Here is an 18,028-nt window from a genome sequence, read left to right on the forward strand (position 1 = left end):
GTTGTTAGCATAAGCGACTCACATCAATATGAGGCAAGTTTTGAGAAAGCACAAGTTCTGCTGAAACACGGGATGAAAACAAGCGTAAATTGTTCATTTGAAATCTCCCCCCCCCCCCCCACCCCTCCAAAGAAGAAAATCAAAATTTTGCGAGATGACATTCATGAGGACTGAGCAGGACTGAACACTGTGCTGTGCTTTCCTTCGACTCCGAAAAGTATTTCTTTAAAAAGAAATGCCAGAAATGATCGTGTTTGTGGCTTTTCGAAGAAATGAAAATACGATAAAAGTCTACAAAAATCGTTCATTTCACATTAGGTTAGACACATTAATGGGCTCACTGTTTGAAATTAGTTTTTTAGTAACATTGTCGGAAGATTGTTAAAATTTTCCAAGAAGAAAGGAAGGCAAGAGCTAATTTTTCAGCTGTAGCTGATGTAGAGCTACCGTCAAAGAGAAAATAATGTTTATTTTACTCCATTCCTCTTGGTTTCGCCAAGAGAAAAAGAATCGTTAGAAATGAGCGAGTAATGATGATGCGAAACGACTGCGGATTATGCTTCCGCTAGTTTTCCTGCTCATGTTTTTAAAATATGTCAACTCGTCTCAGAGCGAAATCCTTAGATGAGCTGAGAAACATTTTGGTGGGTCTTCAGCAAAGAAGAACCGCTGTGACGACCTATGAATGTAGTGTTGTGCGACAACAATATAAAACGATTTCTCGGCTGTTTTTGATTTTGTAGTTTTTTTTGAAAAGAACATTCTGGTCTTTGCAATGAAAAAATCCATTAAAAAGACCAAAAATCAGGAAGAAAATGTTGGATCCCGAAGGATTTTGAATCGTTCTATAGTTTTGTCTGAAAGAGGATAGGCCACGATTAATCCATCTTGCCTTCAATCATTACTTTTTTTCTTCCTTTCCCCTTGTACGGATCCAGAAGAAGAAGAAGACAACTGACGGAAACCATATCGACAGAAAGAGCCATTCTTGACGTACTCTATGGACTCTGCGGAATCTATTTCACTACATCGAGGAGTACTGTACGAAAAATGTAGTTAATTTCTTTGAAATGGTAACTTTTCCCCGTTTCATAATTTTTATTTATAGAAAACTTAAAGGTTAGGTTGGCGGTAAACGTGGACAAAAATAAGGGATTTGTCGTCCTTGAAAAGTAATTTGTTTAGGGATATCACTGAAATGTCATTTACTGGCTATACTGCTCTGCAAACGCTGCAAGGGCTCTTTCGCTGTGCGATGACCGTAACCGGTAGCTACCGTAACCGATAACCAGATTTTTGCTTTGCCTTTAACATTTGCAGAGAACCTAGTTACGATTGATCCTTCCCCGGGCAGGAAGCAGGCGCATTCCAATAATTGCTGTCTTTCGTGGAACTTCGAATCGAAAGTACGGTACTATTCAGTGCAGTAGGAAGATGCGGATTTAATAATTAGTAGAACTCTGGTCTTGGACATCGGAAGATTATCCTCTTGTCAAAACTCTCCCACATTCCTTTCGCTCTTTCGCTGTTTAACTCCACGTTGGTTCCGAAACTGTAGTTTTGTGCAACTCATTGCACGGAAGTAAACATTCCGTTCCTATCACGACGATTCATCCCTGTCTTCATCTTATGCGCAGAGGAATTGTTTTAAGTACTGGTTTTCTCTTTCATTTTTCTTTTTCTCGTTTTATTCTTTTTCTTTCTCTACTTTCTCTTCTCTCTACTTCTCCATCTATCCTTTTTTTACTTTCTAGAAGCCTCTCATCTACTCACCAGAATTCTAGGATTAAAATTTTTGCATGTTTCTGAGAAATTCCATGTTTCCGTTTTGTTATTTCCCAAAGTTTATTTTAAATTGCAATCCTCCCTAGAAATTTGTAGAACACCTAATCATCATGCTTTTTGAGATGACATCAAAAGAATCTAAATGGTAAAAAAGGAAAGATTTCTGGCTGACAGAATTTAGAGAGACATATCCTTGGAGTCCATTATGTGTTGCTATTAGTAATAAAGTAATAATAAAGTAAATTAGACTTAGAATTAGTAAAGTATATGCAAGAAGTGAAGTAGTTTTTTCTCTGAAAGTTTCTCGACCCTAGCCACGGATAAAAGAGCATCCCCACAAATTCTATTTTATGAAACCTCTCAAAACTCATTTCGAATTATTTTATTTACCTTCCGAAACACTACTCGCCTAATAATGATTCTATCAGTGAGATTTGTGGTGAAAGGAGTTTATTTTCGCATTGAATGCGGCTTGAAGTTCTTAAACAAAGGTAATTTTTCTATGAATTTTATGATGTGACTAAGAAATTTTACTTTACCGGTAGGTGACAAAGAAAAAAAAACCTCTGTGCAATTCACCACTCAACGAATTTATCAGCAACGCTCAAATTTGGTTGCACACGAAGTCTTTCAGATATAGGGAATCCCAGTTCCCTGGTTAATGGAGAAACTGTGCTTGTTTCAGGGTTACCGTTCCCTTACACTTGTAGCTGTTCAGTGTTAGCAGTTATAGACGGGACCCTTCCCACTTCAGGGTCCTCCTGCCGTGGATCCACAATAGAATTGTTCATATTTGGTCCTCAAGAACACTAGGAGAACATATGTATGTATTTGTTGTCGAAAGAACATTTTTAAAACAGTAAAAAAACTAAGTATTGGGAATGAATTCTGTAATTACACACCTTTCCTGTTCCTCCTCGCTACACGTGAATAATGCTAAGTTCAGCACAAATACTAATGAGGTTCTTCCTCGCTACATTCCCCAAAGGAGCCACGGAATGATTAGTAGTTCAAGAATTAATAATAGTTTTAAAAGAGCAATAATTAATAAATAATGACGAATAATAAAATAGTTAATAATAATCTGATACTCTGAAATTGTTCCCTCTAACATGAACATATGTACATCGCTGTGCAATAAAATTTAGTGGAATTTTAAATTGGAAACAGTGGTTCATCTGCTGAAAAACAAGTAAATAAACAAGCTAACAATAGCAAAGCAGCAAATAAACAAATTATTTTTCAGAAATAGGAAGTCATGCAAAGTCTTTTTCCGTTGGTTTCAGTAATTATCCGTAATGAGAATCATATGCTCGAGCGATTTCCGTCATTACGGATTTTCCATGGAGCCGAGAATTGCTTTCCGCGCCTAAGAAGCTAATTATCAAACAAAAAAAAAACGATTCAATTATGTGAAATCATCTAAATCAATCTTTAATGAGATAAGAAAAAAATCCGAAGCTTCCGGCGATGTGCCGTCACATCTGCATTTGCAGAACCGTTGTCTGAGTTGGGATCTGACCGCTGCTCGATTTTCCTGAATGGTATGGATGTGCTGAGAAAAAGAGATTAATGTCCGTTTAGGATGCGCAACGCCGGTGCGACAGATATGTCCAGTTCCCAGTGATGATGACAGAAAAGCAATTTTTTTCCTCTACATCTCCTCACGTCTTTCCTAACTATTTATAGAATCCTTTTTTTTCGAACATTTCTGGAGCTCTGGCAGAATCTTTTGATGGATTTGTAGATGTGCAGCCACAGATAAGTAAATTATATAGTATAATGCACTATCTATTTCCAGACGTCCCTTATTTGATTCCCTCTTTTCCGGACTTTTCCTTTCTCGCCTAATTCTCTTACACTTTTAAAAACTCTTTCAAAAACTTAAAAACTTGAGTCTCACAATCAAAAGATTTGATTTCCCTTTTATTCAAAGACATCCATATTTTGCTCAGTTTTATGTCTTGCATCCACAAGCAATGAATAAATAGAAGAAATTCTATTCTGGACGATGTGATACGGATAAGGTAAATTGACAAACTCAACGGTGCACCCAAAACGACATCCCCATACACCGTTTTGGTTTTGGTTAAAAACACACTGATACGATAATGATAATGATTTGACAGTAAAAATGAGACAAAAAACCGTAAAAATAAAACATTTCTACAAAAATTATATGGGGAACCGTTAAACTGTAAAAAATAAAATATTAGCGTAAAAATCATACGGTAATACAGTCTCATGATCTGCACAAACCCCATCTGCGTGTAAGTAAACGCCCCATTGCAACGTTGTTCATCTACATGCGTGCCCCACCTCTTGTGTTTACCCTCCAACCTGGATGGCAAAAAAAAGAAAGATTCCTTAGATTTGTTTGTTTATTTATTTTATTGGGAACACTCATAGGTGTGCTATAGAGCAGAAACAAGAAAGAACAGAGCTCACTATAATTTTGCCGAATTTTAATACAGCAATTTACCAACTTAAAAAGAAAGAAGGCATTCTAAAGGTTTCTTTGTAGGTATGGTAACTATCTTTGTAAAATAAGTCTTTTTTTTACTGAGTAAGCTGGCTCTTTTTAGCTCATCGCGCAAGTTAAGGCTAGCGAAAGACGTTAAGAAATCGTGTTTTTTCATACATTTTTTTCACCCCCGTTTGCTTTTCACCAAAAAAAATTGTCAGACCATTTCTCAGCAATCGTTAACTTTTCCAAGGATTCATCGGGACATTTTTCCTTTTCCTCGGCTTTAATCGCTCTCCGAAACAGGATTCGCTTGAACATTGCGCCGTGGTCATAAAGATTACCAAAAACCCTTAACTTCGATGCTGCAAACTTCTAATGGCCATAAGAGGGAGGATAGGTGCTCATGTTTGAATTTATGGATGCTTTTCGTGAAAACCATAGCATTTTATGGATCTATAAGGATTGACGAAGGGAAGCAATACTATTCTTATGCAGTATTCAGCAGCAGAACCTGAATAAGCTTTTCTTCCGGGACCATACGCACTTTTCGGCGAAGCTTTTGGTTCTCGAAGAAAAGTTCTGGAAACTTCCGCTGTGGTGTGTGATTCATTTCCATTGTCAATTGACGCAGGTAGAGCGGATTTTTATGGAATCATTTTAATCTAAAATTTCTGTTGCTTGGACCCGGAGACTTCTACCCGCAGAAAACATAACTTTTGATTTTTGATTTTGTCATATTGCTATGAAATGAGCAAAACAAAAGCTTAAAAATGGGATTGCTATGGACAGGTTGTGCATTTGTTTTCAAGATCGCCTTTTTGTGGTTGAAAATCCACCATTCTTCCCATTCCCTCACATTAACGGATATTGAATCAAGCATAAGTAAAATGAAAATAGATGAAGATGGAACAGATGGATCCACCCAATTGAGTTTGACCGGTCTTCCATTCTCTTTTCCCAAGCCACTCAGAAATTTCATTTCTTTCCGTTCTATAGCTTTTGCATCAATTATATATTTATTCGCTGTAAATCAATAAACTACAAATATAATATTCCGGCATATATACTACGCACTATGTTATTATTTTAATATTTTTTGCCCTTTTTTAAAATTCCATCTATCGCTATTTATTATTTATTTATTATAAACGTACGGGTGTAGTGTAGCGGTTAGAGGTTCCGCTTCCTGCACGATCGAACGTAGGTTTGAATCCGCCCTAGTGCTCACCAAGCCTTCCATCCCTCCGTTGTCGATAAATTGGTACCAGACCTGTCTGGGAGGATAAAAACACTGACTTGATCATCGGCTAGCCACCGCAAGTCATTGTATGGGTCAGTTACACGTTCGTAAACCTCAAACGATGCTGAATTAAAGTGAACGTGGGGGCGCATCCCAAGCGGATTGATTAGAGCCAGAAACTTTATCCTTTAATTAATTCTCGTTCTTTTGTGTACCCATTGTTCTAGTAGTTAGATATTGGAAAAAAGACAGCTTTGAGGACACCATAGCACGAATCTCACTTAGTGAAGGAATCTGCGGGAAATTCTAGAGTTAGGATTGTAGATTTCTGGATAAGATGTTGTTCGTGGACGTTGGGTGTGGCACAGTCGGTTAGAAGTCCGCTGTAGCCACACGGTCGAGGGTTGGAAACCGCCCTAGTGCAAACCAAGCCTTTCATCCCTCCGAGGGAAAATTAAATTATTACCAGACTTGTCTGGGAGGATAAAAACAATGACTTGATCATCGGCTGGCCCCCGCAAGTCATCGTATAGGCCAACACGCGTTCCAAAACCTCAACGATTACGAATTCCAGTAAAACGCGTTGGCGCATCCCAAATGGATTGATACGCCAGTGACAGCCACTTTATCCATTCTATCCTTTATATGTAGATAAAATAAAAATACAATTGAACATAACTCTCTCTGCACTAATGATACCATAGATTTTTTTGCGAAAATTTTGCAGAAATTTTTTGCGCGTGAATGAATCGTTCAAATATTTCTTTTTTTTATTCCCAGAAATTCTCGGCAAATGAACGATTGAACATTTGCGAAATGGAGTCGCAGCTGGGACTGAGAAATTTCGTCCAAATATAATTTGTGACTTCCGGCGGTTGGTATCCGGCGTGGTTTTTAACGGCCTGAAGTTGGCGGCGTTCGTCTTCACTCTATAGTCCCTGGGGTCCGCTGGATTCGCTTCACGTACTGCGCTGTCCACACTCGTCAATGCATAAATAGCCGTCGGGTAACTCTTTGGGACCATAAGTTGTCGCTGGCGCCGAGCCGATGCTTCGTACTACTCATTGAAATTTCCCATGAACGCAATAATCTTTCTATCAGCAACCTTCGCATTGTCCTGGATGCATTGCATACTGCATCCCAAATTTTTCTTTGAGAAAATTGCTCCTGAATTCCGAGCTCATTAGAGATAGCAATTTCGCGTTCTCATTTCCCAACAGTTTGCTCTCTTTAATTTGAATTTCTTCGTTGCTCTCATTAATGATCCTTTAAAAAGCTTCGAAAAAAGTTCTTCCTCACTTTCATCGCTCAAACGTGGGGCATCGAGAAAGGCATCTGATTTTTTCCATTTTGCCGGTTCCAGAGGACAATTCGTGCTCCAGCCTGAAAGTGTGGAAGTGTTCTTTCTCAGGAATATTTGAGTCATATGTCAATAGTGTATACTGTAACCTAGCAGAGGATAAAACCATTCACTTTTTCGTAAGATCGGCTGAAAGGAGACAACTTTCTTTCAAGAGGAAGGGGACGACGTTTTTCCGACATTTAGCTGTTTTTTGAGTGCATTTTCTACCTACTATTACACACACATGACGGACATCATCGATATTTTTTTGCTGCGCAGCTTCCGTCCTTTTTCCCTCAAAGTTTCTCCAAATCACTGTCGTAGTGGCGTTTTTCTTAAGTGCTGCATTCCTTTTTTTTTGTTTATTGAAAGAACGGTAGTTCTTCTCAGAATTGATGAATATTTGGAGGGAAGTTTTATTCTCTTCGATAGTTCTTAGTTTTCATCTTTATTAGTTTCGAATAAAACCGCGAAAAAACTAATCCTTGCTTCGTGGATGTGACCTTGTGGGTTAAGGTCAGCATTCCACGGAATAGGCGTTGTTTTAAACTAACCAGAAAAAGATAGAGTTAGGGATGTAGATAATGAGTATGACCATGGTCACGTTGAATTCCCCTTAACTCTCCTGAAAAAAGCCGTGGGAATAGCTTTTTGCTTGTTTTTTTTTTCTACGAGGCACGTTATAACGCGCCACCCTTGTACACGCGTCGCGTCCGCGAGCGAGCGAGAATGAGGTTTTGCGGCAGTCTATTCAGGTGAACGAAACGGAGTGCTGAAGGAACCGATACGTATACAAACAAGGTGTTAGATGGTGCCTCGCTGGAAAAAACGTGCAGAAAGACCGTCCTGTTGCCGTTTTTCCAGAAAGATTAGGGAGAATTGAGCGTCATTATGCTCATACTCGTAATCTACATCCCTCAACCCTATCTTTTCTTGGCGAGAACTCAACATCAACAAATTCATGGAATGCTGCTTTTCCTCAGATGTTCTTAGTTGAGTCTCTAGACATCCTGGCATGACTAAGCACCATAAGAAAAATCCCGAGACACAAGATCAGGGTTTTTAGCAGGTCTTGATGCACCGGGTTGGTCCGTTGGATGCCGAAGCATTACATCATTGTGCAATTACAGCTTGATTTTGTAGGAAAAATTACAACGATAGTCCTTTAATAATCGTTTTAGTTAACAATGATATACGTAGCGCTCTCGGGTATCACACCCTACAAAAATTTTACTCGGATGTGATACACGAGTGAAAGTTTTTTCCTAGTGTTTTGATGAACATGAACACTTCTATTGTGGATCCACGGCAGGAGGATCCTGAAGTGGGAAGGGTCCCGTTCATAACTGCTAACACTGAACAGCTACAAGAGTAAGGGAACGGTCACCCTGAAATAAGCACAGTTTCTCCATCAACCACGAAACTGAGATTCCTTATATCAGAAAGACTTCGTGTGCAACCAAATTTGAGCGTTGGTGATAAATTCGTTGAGCGGTGGATTGGACAAAAGTCTTTTTTTTTCTTTGTGACCTTAGGATAAAGAAAAAGGTCTTAGTCACATCATAAAATCCAGAGGAAGATCATCTTTGTTTAAGAACTTCAAGCCGCATTCACTGCGAAAATAAACTTCTTTCACCACAAATCTCACTGATAGAATCGTTATTAAGCGAGCAGTGTTTAGAAAGTAATTAAAATAATTCGAATTGAGTTCTGAGAGGTTTCATAAAATAGAATTTGTGGGGATGCTCTTTTATCCGTGGCTAGAGTCGAGCAAGTTTCAGAACAAAAAACAACTTTATTTTTGCATATACTTTTTCTAATCCGCTTTATTACTGATAGCAACACATAATGGATTCCGAAGATATGCCTCTCTAAATTCTCCCAGGCAAAAATCTTTTCCTTTTTAGCAGCACATGCTCCTATGTCATGGAATCCTGGAATTGGAACTTCTGGCTATGTTTTCTATTAGTGTGCCCACGAGAATTTCGAAAAGGACCTTCGTTTCGTCTTAAATAGAGATTTAATCGGAACAATCCTACGTTTATTCCGCCAAGTGCCACACTATCCTGGCGTGGTGTTACGATACTCGTTGAACGTAGCGGAAGCGGAAACCACTTGTACGTTAAATCTATTCTTACGCAGTGTTCCGCCGTATGTGCGGCCTATCAACTTGTCATTTAATAATTATGCAACTTTCCGCATATCAGAACGCTAGGCAGCAAATACAAATTGAAATTAAATCACAAGTTATAATCAATTATAGTAATTATTAATTAATTTGAAATCATTCGATAACACTTCAGTGAGTAAGTTAAGTAATCATTTTCAATGCTCATTCGTACACCTGAAGATGCTTCAAATTTTTCATTTCGAGTTGATTTGAAGTTGAATTTAGAAGTTGAATTTTCATTAATTCATTTTTAATCTTTAAAATTAAAATGCAAATTTTGCTATGCAGATGTTCCCAGCTCAGGTCTGCACGACTCGTCTGCACTTCTTCTTCCTCTTTTCGTTCCTCTTTTTTCATGTTCGTTTCTCTGAGTTCGTTTAATTCATTCATTCATTCCGGGGAAATTTCTCTAAATAACAAATGTAAGACTTTCAGAGCACTTCGCATTGATGCAGATCCTGCTCCTCTGTCTAACCATCGTCTCTCTGTATAAACAAGTGAGCTCCACAACAATAAATACGTGTATATATCTTTTAACTGAGTCTCCGATGAGCATTAAATTTTCTTCGCAGTCCTTCTCCATGAGCCCCGGCTCATCTCCTCACAAAAAAACGTTCAGGCTAATGCTGTACGAGGTGCACTTGTACTGAAAAAGTCACACCAACTATCTATGGATTCTGACGATAACGCAGAAGAATTGGAAGAGTTAGAAGAGGAAGAGGAGTATCGGCAGCATGATTTAGACAAAGCAAGCATTTTTGAACAAGGGTTAGGTGACGTTCGTTTTGAGTCGGATAACGACAATCCACAGCAATCATTTCATTGCAGAGAAACTCGGGATTTTCTACAATTTCTGAGAAAAATCAAATACGATCATAGACAATGCCCGGATGATGAGAAAGGCGGTAGGTGATGGAGACTGCATTCGCGAGAAAATCATGGATCTCAGAGAATCCCGCTTCAGGGCCTGTATCCGTGAACGTTTCCATCGTGGTCAGCAATGTGAGATCCGTGTCTGAGGTGACCATGGTGAGTCCATAAACTATTAAAGAAATAAAATAAATAAATAAATGCATCAGCAAAAGTCATTCGAGACTATCCGTGTTTGTCCTCTTTTATGTAGTTTCTTCCACACACTTTTTCTTTACTGCATATTCAATTTCTTTTTGAATTTCTTCCTTCTTCGTTCTGAATTCTTTCTTCTTTTTGTTTTGTTTTTGATTACTAAATCGTCTCTGTGCCAGAAGCGTTCACGTGACTGATCACTGCTCATTCTATTCTGTTCTTGTTGCTGGATTTTCTATTGTTTATTTATATTCATCCTTGTCTCATCCTCTTCGCACGCCATTGAGCGCGTTAAATAACTAAATAAATAAACATTCAAAATCGAACATTTTTGTAATTGTTGTTTTCAATAAGCTGCGCGCCCATCTTTTACAAAATACTAATAATTATTCGCTTTTAGTTATACCTCTTACTCTCCTTCAAATACCGCTTTCGTATGCATTTTTCCTATTTTTAACGCACTTTTGCTAGGTTATACTCCTCGAACTCATGGGGATTATTAAGAACTCCTGCTAAGCGACCTCTCCTGCTTTTTAGGTGTATTGAGAACATGATGAATTCTGTGAGTTCCATTAGATCAAAAAAAGAGCAAGGACGTTGAATTGCGCAAGCAAGGAATTAATACGAATGATTGCAGAAAGAAAGTAATAAGGTAGTAAGTAGTGAAATATTCACAAAACTTTTAAAGGATAAACAAGACTAAAACTTTGCTAATTCCTGTAATTCATATGGGGATTCAAGCTATGTAAGTGTTTTCCTCGTGGAGTACTGTCGCAAAGTGTCAGCAGCACGTTCTTCCTTGCTGATCAGCTTCGTCTGATTGATCTATTCGATTCCTGGTATTTAAGAATCATTGTTCAGAAAGATTCTGAGCCGAAAACGCGTCCAAAAATTTATTTTCCCATTACTTCACTCTTCAAATAATTTCGTTCAAGTTCGACGAATACAAATTAAATTTTCTCCTCCTCTCTCTTCAATAACAATTGCCTTTTTCTGGTTACCTTTACCAAGAAAAAAATGTAGCGAGCGTATATTTCAAAGAACTTTCTCTTATTTTTAAGGAATGGGGACAATCTCATTATGATGTTTTTCTTCCATTCTTAGGTGAAGAATTTTATAAACGGAAATGTGTCAAAACAATAATCAAAAGTCAGTAGACAACAACTCCATGAGCTCGCCGGTACGCTCTATTTTAGGACTATTCCATTGAGATGTTCTACAGAGAAGCATGGCGAGATCCGCGTTTGAAGTACAGTAAGGCAAAATTTAAGAATAAGGTAACCACAATGATTTACTCGTGTGGCTTAACAGCGCTGCTAACCAATCAGTAATCACAACTAAACCGAGAGATTTCAGACGGAAATCTCGTTACACGAAAGCTATTCGAACTTCCTTTGGCATCCGGACACATTTGTTCCGAATGCAATTGCATCGAAGAATCCAAGAAAACAAAGCATTACACACAGGTCACTGTTGAGGTACGTTTACTACTGATTCAAGCAGAGAACAATCGGCACTCGTGCTTCACCGGATGCTTGAGAGGAGTTCACGTCCTCTCGTACAACTCACTTCCCAGCACATACTCTTCTAAGTTGACGTCGTTGGTTTTTCGCAAAATGTAACCATTTCAAACAAGGTTAGAGGCTAATTTAAAAATTTAAGAACTTCAAAAAGTCTAGACTTAGAGACACGTAACGGTGGCTCCAATTCACTTTAGTAAACGTCTTTGTAACGATTCAAATACAATTGGAACACGTCTATTTGATTTGACTTAGTTTGCAGTAAGAAAAGTCAATCTTACGGAAATTCGAGAAGTCCTGGGTGGGCGGGGTGGTGCATGGAGGTTGGCTGGAACTCCTGGACTTACATTGTAGTAAAATACTCTCGAGCTTTTAGAATCACATCCACTATTCAAAACCCTCTGACACGTCCGAAGGCGATCTGAACACTGAGCTTTCGACGGAAAACAGAATCTTATCAGCAAATAACGAAGTCCTCCAACTATAAGATTAATTCGAAATGAATTATAAGAATGAAAGGATAAGTAGATCAACAATGTCGACTCGTCCGAGCGGGTCTTAAGGGGAAGGAGGTGCAGGAAAAGGATCTCTTGAGGATCATCAATTAGGGACTGGCTGCGTAAGCATGGTCACCGAGCGCAGCGTGGTCGAACCGCAAAGGTTTTGAAGGAACCGTTACACCTGTCTTCGCTTACGAGAGGTTTCACTCATTCCAACTTGGGGCGTACGAGTGAGCGAGCGCGACTGTCTTCTTCAGCTCAGACTCTTCTTCGTTCGCTGCGCGTTGTCAAACATTGTCTGAAAAAGAATCAGCAAATATCCTTTAAAACCTGAACAGAAACACAGTTTTTTATTTCAACATTTTGTTACTAACTGTAAAATTTATTCATTTATTTGTAGTGTTATTTATTTGTACTTATTTATTTTATTTTTACTATCTTTCGGAGCCATTTAAATCTGTATTAAAAGAAAAGATAAAGTCACTGGTGGATCAATCCACTTGCGCCGTCGCGTTTTACTGGAATTCGTAATTGTTGAGGTTTCTCGACCCGGATTTCGAAGGATGAGAGGCTTGGTTTGAACTTGAACACTAGGGCGGTTTCGAACCCTCGACCGTTTGGCTACAACGGACCTCTAACCGACCACGCCACACCCGCCCCAATTTGTATAATTTATTATTAAATCTCGGAAAAAAGGAGAAACATTGCTGTGGTTATGATTTAAAAAAATCTATGAGTTTTGCATACGTTACAGGCTACGAAACGACGGCAGCATTCTCTACAGTCGTCGTCTTTCGTTGGTGGTTACTTGTGGTAAGATTTTAATATTAGTTCTATACAAGTGAATATTTTCTTAAATATTTCTTTCAAGGAATGGATCTAACCTTGTTCCCGTTCGACTCTCAGCTCTGTAAGCTTGGAATTGAAAGCTGTAAGTTTTTCTCAACTATATGTATGGAACGGAGTCTATAATCACTCTATTCGAGTTGTTTGAACTGAACTTTTCTAGACGGTTACACAGCCGATCAAGTACGGTATGTGTGGTCGCAAGGTCGAATTCAAGCCTTAATACTGCATAAAATTCGTCTACCAGACTTTCAGATCAAAGAGAGTTACGTGACAAGTCGGGTAGAGAGCTATGCGACAGGTTTGTGATACTGTACGATATAATAATAATAATAATATATATAATATAATGACATTATTTTTTAATAAAAGGTCGTGACAGCCCCGTTTAGGCGACTATTCGCGGTTGTACGTTTGCTTCGTTTTCTCACGATCAGCCGGATTCTGCTTCCTGCAGTTGATCATTCCTTCTACCGCTGTAGTCATTACATCATGGGTATCGCTGTGGATGGAGAACGAAACCTCCTTCCAAGTGAGGCTTGCGGAAATTCTTCTTCTCATTTCCAAGCGACAGAAAATCGATATTTTGTTTTATCACCATAATTTCAGGATATGATCTCAATCATACTTACTATCACATTTTTATTGTTTTCATATAATGAGGTAATGCCACGGGTGAGTTATATCAAAGCAATGGATGTTTATCTTGGTGAGTTCTCTTATTTCAACGGGAAGAGAAAGTGATTTCTTTTTAATTTGAAAGGAAAAGCAGTTTTTATCTACGACTATGCTGGTGCGTCGATGGTACGAAAACAGGAAATCGGAAAAACTCTTGAAGATTTTTTAACTTCTGATTTTTTAAAAACAGTGAATGAATTATTTTTAAGTAGCTATCCGTCTGCGTTTTTCAATGTTTATATATATTTGTTGACTTTTTTCGAAATTTTTCTCATCAAATTTTTAGAGGACGCATCTATTCATGCAACGTTTTCGTTTCTGTACGTTCGAAACTGCGTTGGCGGGATGCGTGAGGAAATAAATTAGCAAAATATTGCTGAAAATAAGCTCTGAAAATACATAGATCACGACATTCACGAATCGTAACCATATCCAGGGATTTGGATTTTCTAGAAGTCTTGGAGACTTATGTTGTCATTCAAAAGACGTTGAGTCAACATACTTTCGTTTTCTGTCTCTTCCGTAATGCAATTTTTCTTTAAATTCTGAATATAGTACAGAAATTGTCGTAGGTTCCTTGAAGTAACCCCTCCTTGTATGCGACTGTAATGATCTGCAAAGTGCACGGTCTTGCAGTGGACCAAAAATATTCAATATGTAGACAATCTGATTTCCATGAAGGCATTATTCTGAGATCAGTTCATTGTTTATCGATTCGCTACGGTATGGTGAACATTTTCAGGTGTCTGTTTTTGCATAGTATTTTGCTCGTTAATAAAATTGGCTATCGTCAAGTACATGAGGCAAAGGTTAAGATTAACGCGGTATGTCTTCCAGGTTATTTTTTTTTGTTGAGGGATAGTATCCCGCAAAAATTTCTGTTCCTTCGCCCAGTTGCCCTGTACGACAGTGGGGCGAGCGACTGCAACTCGATCAGCTCAAGTTTCAGTACGCTCGCCTCTTTACGGTATCGATTGGCAGTCGTGATCATCCGACACTGGGAAACCGAAGACAGAACTTTCGACGGAGACTATGTGTTAGAAATTTTTGAATGCACTTCTGAAATCACCGTAGTTCAGCGACACGTCGATTGTGGCGGGATTGCTACCGATTGTACGAGTCTCGAACTGTCTGGTAGATCCTAGCAGCTGCACCGTCGAACAGAATGGTTTGAAGAAGTGAGTATTTCATTGAATTCCCCGGATATATGCCTATATTATTGTGCTCATTGTGATATTTATGACGGAACAAACTTGTAGCTCTAAGAAAGTTGAGTGTGATGAGTGCCTATGAGGTTAACAATTCCAAGAAAAATCAGCTAGAGGCTCTTTAATTGTAGAAAATACATAAAAATTGTATTCAAGAATAGAAGATGCAAGAATCTTGAAATACGGATGCTAGCTTTGAAAAAATGGAAAGGAAAACTTTGCTTTTTTTGACTGACTACTACCATTAAATCGAAGTACAGTGACGAAAAGTTATTGAAAATAACTACATTTTAAGTTTCGCGTTCTGTCAGAGGACTTTCAGTAGAGTATGTATGTTCCGACAGAAGTTTCTTCCATCAACGTATTCCGATATATTCTTCGTCTGTTCCCAACAACAAATTTTTGAAGTCACAATTTTAAAGAATCGTGTATGAAGCTATGGAGCTGCAGCAGATCACGTGCAACAAAACATTAAAGGCATCACCCCACAAATCTGGAGTGGTACGGATTTCCGGTGGAGTATTCGTATACGGGATCGTAGATTAAGGAGAGGGGGTGATTCCGTCCATTTCTTCCTAATTGCCGTAAAATAATGGACCGAAATATTCGGCTTCGAGTGTTCTGGCGGGCTACTTTCTACAACGAGTACGATTGGAGCGCGCCAGGCTCGTCCACGCGCCGCATCTTCCGGGCCGTTTCTTACGGTAATTAGGAAGAAATGGACGGAATCAGTCTCCTCTTCATAATCTACTATGCCGTATACGAATACTCCACGTGAAATCCGAAACCTCAGGTTCGTGGGGTGATGCCTTTAAGGAGGTCATAATTTCTGTCACATTTTTATGTTACGGTAAAAAAAAAGCTGAGAACAACTTGTAACTCTCTAACTTGAATTCACTGCCCTACCGCCCCTATTGTGGTTTCTTCACTACCTTAACTAATACTCAATAAAGATAATAATCCAGATATAGGGTTTAAGTCTTCGTCTGGTAAAAAAAGTAGTTTTTGATGCTCCTTACTGCTTCGAGCGATGGGACGTCTAGTTTAGTACATGACACAATGATGTGATAGTAACGGCAGTGGTTTAGAAGTTCTCTACCTCAAACCGCTGGTCTCTACAATTCCGTTCCTTCGGAGAAGTTAGAATCGACAATATCCATCGATCCTAAACCTAAGACTATTGAATTCACTCCTCGGTTCATGCATAGGTTTCACTGGATATCACAGGTAAGAAATTTTGAGCTTTCCTAAGCAACGAGGTCATGGGGAAAATCTATTTTCTAAGAATCGGTCGTGAATACGTGGTCAGTTCTGTAAATACGCGAAATGAGCTGCTGTAGAGTAGCCTTGAGCCGTTGTTTGGATACTGTAGCTAGACTGTACTGATGGTGTTGGACCAACTGTAGGGTCGGTTACTGTCTAGGTAGGGGTAGAGGTTTTTTTTCTGCAGCAGTTGTCGCCTACTGCTGGCTGTTTCTTCACTGAGGTACAGCTGCACACCGAACAGTGTTTGTCCGTGAGTTCCTGTCCCGTTATCTATCACAGAGGTTCATTCCCGTTCACCGAAACTCACCTCCTATGCCTTGCTTTTGTTCCCATAACTGTAGAATTTCGAACGACTGCCGAAGAGCCTCACCTCTGAGGATTTCCAGGAATGTTCTGCGCAACGGAAACGAAGTTGGGACAAGTACATTGTCAAAAATGGAACACTTTAAAGTGTATGAAATTTATGTGTTATTGATCTAGCAGAATAATGCTTACATGAAGCTAGTTCTCGTATTTACTGGACTGACTACGCAGCAAGCGCAAACATTTCCGGGGAACGATACGCCTTTTTCTATCAAACGCTGATCCATCTGTAACATTTAATTTTTCTTCTATTTGCAACTTATGTGAGTATGAACTTATGTAGACAATATTAATTACTCAAATATTTCACATGTGAATCGGAAAAGTCAAAATGTGACTGTGTTTTCCTTTGGAAATTGTCATTCCCTAAACATCGGGCTGCAATTTAAGCAAAATCCAAACTTTAACAATTCCTTCGAAAGAGTTTTCTTCGATAGAAAAGCTTGGGTTTTTTTAAAGAATGTTTACACTTTTCATAGCGTTGTTTGCAGTGTATTTGCGGAAAAAAAGAAACATAAATTACTTACCCATAGATCTACCTTGTAGTGAAATATTTCAGATGTCGTTCTTTTTTGGTTTCGTCATATTCTGTCTGTTCTACTTCCTTGTCTATCCGAATATTCATACACAGGTATGGCGATGGTATTTATCGACAATGAGAGAGTAGAATGAGGGAAAATTTATCAATGAGACAATACATAGATTTGTCATTTTTATTTGTTTATTTTATTGTTTATTTTATTATCCACTTACTTTTTTCATCACCTTGACTCAATTTCTTCGTCGAACAAGCGGCTGTAATAATTTCATTATTTGATGCTCTTGTTTCTTTTATATTTTCAAATTAATTTATTTTAATATTTTTTTCTAATTTGTTCACTTTATTTATGTGTGTATGCTCAATTTACTAAATTCTATCTTGAGTGAAAGCGAAATTGTAAAAGAGAAAGTGAAAAGAATAATTGCGATACAAAGTAGGAATCATGTACAGATGACAAGATTCTCAAAAAAAAAAAAAAAATTCGGAGCTGGCATCGTTGGTGCCTCAATTTATATACATTCTTGAGCAAATAGCTAGTTATTCATATATTTCATATTTGGAAAAAAGGATCATTCAATAAATTTTAAATTTAAAATTTAAAAAATAATTAATTAATTAATCAAAAATTAAAAAAAAACATTAAATTAAAATTGAAAAATAAAATTACTCCTATTTAGTTGAGTTCATGGGTATTTTTTCTGGGTTTTCCATGACACGTTATTCAAAGAGTTTTTCAGTGACATCGTTTGAAATTTCCCTTATTTTTAGCTAATCGACGAAGATTGCGATCGGAACGCGGCCGAATGGTTTGCGGACATTCGATGATCCCTCTCTCTCTCCCTGATTCTAAGGATTCCGCGCGCCGCTTTGTACACTATCAATTTTTACATGTTTTGTTGAATATCATATAGATATTTGTACATATGAATTTTGGGCTGAACGAGTAGATCACATACATACGTAATGCATATTTTATATATTCTTTAGCGTTTATAGTAATTTATAGGAGCAGCACAAAGCATTTGAGCAATGTTAAT

The 18,028-nt window shown here is 38.2% G+C and overlaps 1 protein-coding gene across 1 annotated transcript; it reads left to right on the top strand.

Moving 5' to 3' along the window:
- Positions 1-9,453: 9,453 nt before the first annotated feature.
- Positions 9,454-17,816, top strand: RB195_019938 (uncharacterized protein; the record flags this gene model as incomplete). Its single annotated transcript, XM_064188019.1, has 16 exons — positions 9,454-9,501; positions 9,624-9,772; positions 9,833-9,909; positions 9,969-10,033; positions 11,266-11,346; positions 11,426-11,547; positions 12,844-12,902; positions 12,961-13,020; positions 13,099-13,236; positions 13,328-13,467; positions 13,545-13,644; positions 14,356-14,437; positions 14,693-14,791; positions 15,910-16,048; positions 17,010-17,081; positions 17,760-17,816. The coding sequence occupies 16 exons, from the start codon at positions 9,454-9,456 to the stop codon at positions 17,814-17,816; spliced, it is 1,488 nt and encodes a 495-aa protein (XP_064043900.1).
- Positions 17,817-18,028: the final 212 nt, after the last annotated feature.

This window comes from Necator americanus, chromosome II, assembly GCF_031761385.1.
Source record: "Necator americanus strain Aroian chromosome II, whole genome shotgun sequence".
Taxonomy (NCBI): domain Eukaryota; kingdom Metazoa; phylum Nematoda; class Chromadorea; order Rhabditida; family Ancylostomatidae; genus Necator; species Necator americanus.